The sequence below is a fragment of the Sitodiplosis mosellana genome, unplaced genomic scaffold (assembly GCF_009176505.1).
Source record: "Sitodiplosis mosellana isolate CC-2019 unplaced genomic scaffold, AAFC_SMos_1.0 Smas_scaffold_4688, whole genome shotgun sequence".
Classification (NCBI taxonomy): Eukaryota; Metazoa; Arthropoda; class Insecta; order Diptera; family Cecidomyiidae; genus Sitodiplosis; species Sitodiplosis mosellana.
The window spans coordinates 1-7,533 of record NW_022599930.1 but is presented as its reverse complement, the minus strand read 5'-3'; the positions used below and the strand labels follow the sequence as shown (position 1 = coordinate 7,533).

The 7,533-nt window shown below is 35.7% G+C and overlaps 1 protein-coding gene across 1 annotated transcript; it reads left to right on the top strand.

The window, feature by feature from the left end:
* LOC129572304 (uncharacterized) lies at nt 1-1,868 on the top strand. The gene is made up of 4 exons (XM_055452247.1): nt 1-416; nt 503-668; nt 838-1,128; nt 1,271-1,868. The coding sequence occupies exons 1-4, from the start codon at nt 37-39 to the stop codon at nt 1,679-1,681; spliced, it is 1,248 nt and encodes a 415-aa protein (XP_055308222.1). The 5' UTR covers nt 1-36; the 3' UTR covers nt 1,682-1,868.
* The last annotated feature ends 5,665 nt before the right edge of the window (nt 1,869-7,533 follow it).

The window sequence follows — 7,533 nt, the reverse complement described above, 5'->3', positions numbered from 1 at the left end:
GATAAGGGAAAATAAACAAATCAGTATTAAATAAATATGTCTACTAATGATGAAAACATATTGAGCGATTTCCCATGGATCACGTCGTTGTTCGTCCAAAAATTGCTTGACCAATCGGAACAAAGCAAAGATGTGAATTTAAAATCATTCATCGTGAAAAGATGCTTCAACGAGGGTGAAGGTTTTTCAAGCAATATGCTTTGTCTAAAAACGACATTCCACAAATCCAGAGATGATGTTGTTGACACAAAGCACACTGACTTCATATTTAAAATTGCCCTTCAAACAGAAGAATTCGATAAATTGTTCGAAGAAGGATTATATTTTGAGAAAGAAATTTTCGTTTATTCAACGATTTTACCAAAATTGAAACATTCATTTGAAGTAGTTGGAATGACGGTAGAAATTGGTCCAAGGTGAATAAAATGTTGTAATATGGACTGGACTGGACATACGGAAAAGTTTAATAGACATAGTCGATATTATAATTTAAATTCCACAGATATTTTATGGGCAACACCCAGCAGAGAATCCTTATTCTCGAGGACATGCGAGTTCAACAATTCAAAGGTGTTGATCTAACACATGGACTGGATATGGATCATATGAAATTGACCGTTGCCACTTTGGCCAAATGGCATGCTGGTACGGCTAATCTGCTTTTGACGGTAAGTCAATTGTGTTTCGTAACAGTTTGAATGTACAGGGAAGAGAGGAGAGAAAGATAGAGAGGGGGAGGACTAAAAAAAGAACACAAGAGAGATAAAAAGAGAGAAATAGATATGGACCAATTTCAAAAAGCCCATAAATTTACTCACAATGCTTTATATTTTCCAGAATCCAGATATATTTACATTATACGCAAAGAATACCTACCAAAATGCACCATGCGAAGAGGAATACTTCAAAAATGTTGCCAAAATACTGTCGGATACAGTACGGAATTGGCCGGGTTATGGACAACTGGCTGAAAAATTGGACAAAATACCACAAACAGCATACGATAATGCATATAAAGCATTTGAACCTCAAGCTAATGGGTTCAATGTTATTACACACGGTGACATGTATATAAACAATTTATTGTTTCGTTATGATGACAACGGAAATCCAATCGATGTCCGATTTGTGAGTATAAACCAATGTGCATTTTATTCTGTTTTCAATATAATTTCTTTTTTATGAAGAAATTCGATATACGATCATATTCTGGTTTCTCCATTTTCCTAACATCTCCACCCTAATCATTTTTTAAAAAACTCTATTTCAGATTGACTTTGCATTTGGAAAACGCACGAGCCCATCGATTGATTTGATTTTGCTACTGTACAGCTCTTCCCATTCGTCGATTAGTCAAAGTGATCGCGAGTATCTCGTTGAATATTATCATTCAGAACTAGTTAAATGTCTACAGCTCTTAAACTATTCGGGACACATGCCAACGTTATTTGAAATGCAGTCGACGTTTTTTGGCGTTGATTTGTATAATGCATTGGCGGTACTGTTTATCATTGGAATTCGATATAAGAATACAGTTCCAAGTGACGGATCGTTAGAGGTAGCTAATAGCTCTGAGAAGACAAATGATGACAACACTAAACTATATTCCAATCCAGAATACATCAAACATATGAAGTATTTATTGGAAATATTCGAAAGAAGAGGCTATTTTGAATTTTGACTAATTTGACATTGGCAGACAGAGCAAAAAAATTAATCCATATATCTCTGTTGCGCATAAGAAATAATAAAATATTTATCCGTTAGTTGATGAAATGGGATTTTTCCGGAAACATAAGATAAAACTAGCGACGAAATCCATTTGAATTCAAGGTTTGCGGCCTCTATCAATATATCGTATTCATTATTATCTCGCATTTCTTTCCATTTAAACTGATTGGTGTGCTCGTTAATCAAAATGTATTTTACCTTTGCTTACACATGAAATTTACTCATCCGTTTCGGAACTTAAACTGTTCAAGTCAAGATATAAAATGCAATAATGCAATCATTTTCTTTGTTCCCAATTTGTGGGAAAATTAGAGTATCAGCAAAAGCGATTGCACAATTACTCGCTATCATTAAAGAATCGAACCGCAATTGACAATAAAGAGTATGATGTTACAATGGTGCGCCAAATATATGATTCATTCTCAATAGAATTTTTTTTTCGTTCTAATTGATTTGATGCCATTATAGATTTTGTGATTTCAGAAAATTAAATAACCATCATGGAATCGATCTGTCAGCCTCTCTGATCGTCTGTACAAATAGATAGGAAACGTCAAACAAGAACAATAAAGCGGCACCTGGCGACTGGTTGGAGAAATAGAGAATCATGCACATAGTTTGCTGTAACAAGTATGCGTCTGTGTAAGTTCAAACGTTGAAAGTATGACACATTGCACTTAGTCTCCAGGTGCCGCTGTATTGTTTACTATTTTCATGATCAGAAAGGCTGCGATCTGTGATGCGGTTGAGATGTCAAATAGTACGCTCTTGTTGAGTAGTTTGCCGGCTGAAGTGAACAATAGTTAGTTAAATTATATGTAGGCTTGGAAGTTGAATTATAACTAAAAAAAACTAAATATAATTCATTATTATGAACCCACCTTTACACTGAATCAGCTATTGCCAACTGGAAGCTAGAAGCGATTTTCAAATCACATTAAAAGCAAACAAAATTGTAATTCAAGATATTTAATCGTGAGTTGATTTTATTGAATTGCATAGATAAATAACAAAAAATGGGTGAAAAGACATTTGATAGCGTTTGAATGTAATTATTTTGTCAATATCAATATGAATGTAATGCGATCTATGGTATATGTCATCATAGACATCTAAAAAAATTGCATTTGAACGGTATTACTTGAAACACTTTGTTTAAATCTATGAGATAAATTGTGTCATTCTATTTCAGAGCTTATGATATTGATTACGAAAAAAACAAATTGGAATTTATGGATTTATTTTTGTTCCGGCTGTGGCAGAAATGATTCCGGTTGATTTCTTTGAGATGAACCGCTTTGTTCGAACATCTTCTTGGAGTTTTAGCATTCACTGAATAAATTCTGTCCATTGATACACACACGGAAAAGAGGTTTAAATATTCGCTACGCCCAATTTTTTTTCCTTGAAATAAACCAAAATTTGAGATTTCTCAGACAAAATTTATTTTTCGACTTATAATGTAGGGTAAGGTGGGGCTATTCGCACCACTTTTTTCACAATTTTATATTTTCATGAAAATTGAAAAAAAAAAATCAGGAATGTTTGTTATCATTTTGTAGCTTGTCTTTTTACCTAACTTTTATAGAAGAAATGTTTTTGGTTTGATCCCCTTTGGGGTCCGATATAGCCCTTGGGGCGAAATCCAAAAATGGTGGGGCTATTCGCGCAGGTGGGGTAGTTCGCGCCACCACATGGGCTATTCGCGCCGGCCGCATTTTCAGTGTTTTAAATGTGTTTATCATCAGAAAAAGTGTTAGTGTTAGATTATTACATCCTTCGCTGATGTTGTGTCAAAATTTCATGGAATTTGGACCGCTAGAAGCGAAGTTATTATGCCTAAAGTGACACTACCTTTTTTCATCTGTCGACAGGCGAGTTTTGGCCCAAAATTCGAAAAATTGACTTTGCGCCGATTTTTATTTATCTAAGAAGTAGTAAACGCTTTGTCAAACCGATGGTACCGTTGGAAAGGTAATTGATGGGGCTACAAAAATACTCAGTCAACCACCCCCTCCGACCCCATTGAGGTCCCCAAAAAGACGTCGATTGCCCCTTGTGTTTGTGGCGCGAATAGCCCCACAGCATGTATTGCTGTTTGAAGCTCGATTCAGCCACAAAAATTGAAAATATTCAAAACAAATTTATATCCATAAGAAAGAGCTGATGATAAGCTACAAAATACATCAACCCGTTTAAAAAAAATATTGAATTTTAATGATCAAAGCTGAAATTCTGTGAGCTCGAAAAATGAACTCAGCACTAGCCCAAAACATGTTTTTGCCTTTACAGAGCCTGTACTCAAATGAAAAATATCGAATTGTATATCCAAATATCGGGAATTAATTGCTCTTCAAAATGACACTTGCAGTTTTTGTATATGTATTGCCTGTGTCGAGAAAAGGTCGATGGCGCGAATAGCCCCACCTTCCCCTATGTAAAATGGAGGCGCCGAAATAAATTTTGTCTGAGAAATCTCAAATTTTGGTTTATTTCAAGGAAAAAAAATTGGGCGTATCGAATATTTAAACCTTTTTCCCGTGTCTGTATGAATCGGCCCATCTGACCTCGATGAATTTCAAGTTGATCGATTGGTTTGACCATTTTGTTACCAAGAAGACATTTTCTTCGACGAAAATTGTCACTTTTCGTGCACCAGCCAGCTTTCCACGTTCTTTGTTCAATGCAGATGTATTGGGGATAATCGACACATTGTTCCAATATGGAATTTTTACTTTATTCAGTTTAGCACAATGTTGAAGGAATGGAAGTAGTAGATTGAATTAAACCTAACTTGAGCCGTTCGAGATGTGGGAGTTTTCTGGCGATGTTCAGTGAATCGTTAAGAGTAATTGGTTGTTAGTTCCTATAATAATGTTACTGTGTATGTCACAACTACGAACGATGAGATGCTTCAATGATTATAATCATTTAATTTTTTCATATGAATGTAATGCTGTCGATATATTTACGTGAGTGCTTTAGTATACTTTTTTGGTTTATTTTGGCTTTGTCTAAGATGTAAATAATTGCAGCTAATTATTTTGCGATGGACAAATTTTTTGAGTTTTTGAATTCAGAAAACATATTTAATCCAATCGTATGAATCGGCGCGTCTAATCTCGATTAATCTCAAGTTGATGGTTTCGTTGGACCACTTTGCTGCCAAATAATCCTTTTCTTTGACGAAAATTGCCACTTTTCTTGCATCAGCCAATTTCTCACGTTCTTTGTTCCATGAAGACAAATTGGGGACACCGAAGGAACATCGAATTTTTATTTTATTCAATTTGGCACAGTGTAGAATGAACGGGAGCACGTCTTTATTCGAATAGCAGAAGTATAAATTGAGCCGTTCAAGATTCGGGAGTCTTCTAACGAAGTTCAGTAATGCGTCGCTAGATCTGAACAAAAATGGATCAAGGGTTACTTCTTTGATGTGCTTTAATGAGCATGAATGTTGAAAAGGGATGTTATGTTTGATTATTGTCAGAATTTCTAATCCTGGAAATGTGGCAACGCATTATCCATTGGATGAAATCCCAAATCACAGACATCGTTTGTAAAAGCCTTGATCGTAAAGTTGCTCAAATAAATCGTAAGCCTGTTCTTTTTCATTTTCTTTTTCTTCTTCCTCAAAATATTGAATCGTAATGACCAAGGTGTCCAGTTGAATTTTACTCTTAAAAAGGGTGGTTTTGTGGCACCAAAGGCCGATCAGGTCAATTGCCAGGGTCTTGATATGTTGATTTTCCACGAAGAATCTCCTTATCTCTGGTTGTGACATTTTGCTTGAATCTGGATACAGTTCAACATGCTCGAGTTTTGGATATTTTCTGCAAAGCCATTGATTGTTGATCCCAATAATACGGTTTACCGAAAGAAACGCCCTGTATGGCTCGGTTATGGCACCATCACGAACAACTATATGCTTCAAATTTGAACAATATTTTAAAAAGCAATTATAGATTTCATGTCTGGATTGACAGCAGTTGAATTTAACAACCTCAACGGTGTTAAGGATCTCTTTGATGCAATTTGCACGGCATTTTTTTTATATCAACAATTGAAGTGAAGGTGATTTCCTTGATTTGCCCACTTTTAATTGATCCAATATAATGGAATAGTCTGTCATTATTGTCCACAACTTTGATTCTTTGTACACACGAGCGAAAGCCATCTAACGGTTGTCGTGAAAAATAAGACAAATGAATTCCATCACTACTGCACGCGAGCTCAGCTGCTGACAGATAACACTTGAAAAAGGTCGCAGCAATCGCCTTCAACCGCTTGCACGTTTGTCCAACCGAGTGAATGTCTGTCAACGAGAGCCATTCAAAGATTTCGTGGAAACAAGCGATGTCGCCCGCGAAAAGTGGCGGAGCTTGTTGCAAAAGTAGTGCATTCTTCTGGTGCTGTTCTGCGACGTGGAAGTCCCCCAATCCACTGTTGCTGGCTACTTCGGCATTTTCCTTTGGTTCATTGTTGCTGTTCCCTTGATATTCACTCATTTTGATGTCTCGATTTGTTGTTCCTGAAACGACGAACAATCGAAAGAAAATTTATTTTTCATTATAAAAACTGATTATAAAAAAACTTTTTTAGCTGAGAATCGACATTTCGAATCGAGTTCAATGGAATGTTCAGACTAATCAATGATCATTTCATTATCCTCGGATAATGAACCTACCTCCAGATGTGATTCCGAACGATGTTAATTTGATGAGTCAACCAAATGCAAACTGCGCAATAAATATACGCTGCTGTCGATGACTAAGTGAGGTTATCTCCGTGTGTATTTCTGTGTGAAAATAGGAAATTGTATTGAATTCATAATGAAAACAGAAATGAACTAGCAAAAATACATGGAACGTTTTCGTAGCAATGTTCCACTTGTCAAATATCAAAATGTGAACTAAAAATGCAATCAATCAATATCTTACCGATGAGCTAGCAATACAAAAATGAATCCACATTCACCGCGAGTTGACGATGAATTGTCAAATATTTTCGCCACGTTTATTGCCAATTCCATTGACAGTCGACGCATGCTGGGAGTGTGTTGATTCGACCACTTGTTACAGTATACTTTTGTGTGAGTGTAATGTGACGCTTGATCCACACATACTCTAAAGAAATAAAAAGCTTGCAAATGTGCTGTTGCCTGTGTGATTCTGTTATTGTGACTTTAAAATAGGCACGATTCGATGAATATTTATGTGTTCCGATTATTTTCTCTGTTCCAAAATTAAGAGAAACACCAAAAACTCGTAATTGACAGCAACTATGTTGACAGCAATGTTACACTAAATATGTGGCTCATTCTCATTAGCGTGGCAACACTGCAGATCTGAATTGATCCGTCCCTTTGTTCTCATCGATTTTTATTTAATTACAGATTTTCGGATTCCATTAAAATAAATTTTCAACATGCAATCGGCTTTAGCTGCGGTTGCGATTGCCAGATCGTACGCTTGTGTTGACTGGTTTGTTGGCTGAACAACAGCAAAAAAATTTTTACAATTATTTCAATATGACCAATGAGCAATGAGCATTGAAAACGTTTCAGATATAATCCCCATGTAGTAAAATTCTTAGTTCGAACATAAGAAAAAAAAACATAAATTACGCTCCAAAATATGCTCATCTGAAGACTTAATGAAATTATTTGGACTTGGAAGTTGCAATATTATGCACCCACCCTTATGCTGAATCAGCTGTCGCAAACCGGAAGCTAAAATCGATTTTCAAAACATGTTAAAAACAAACAAAACTGTTATTTAGGATATTTAATCCTGAATT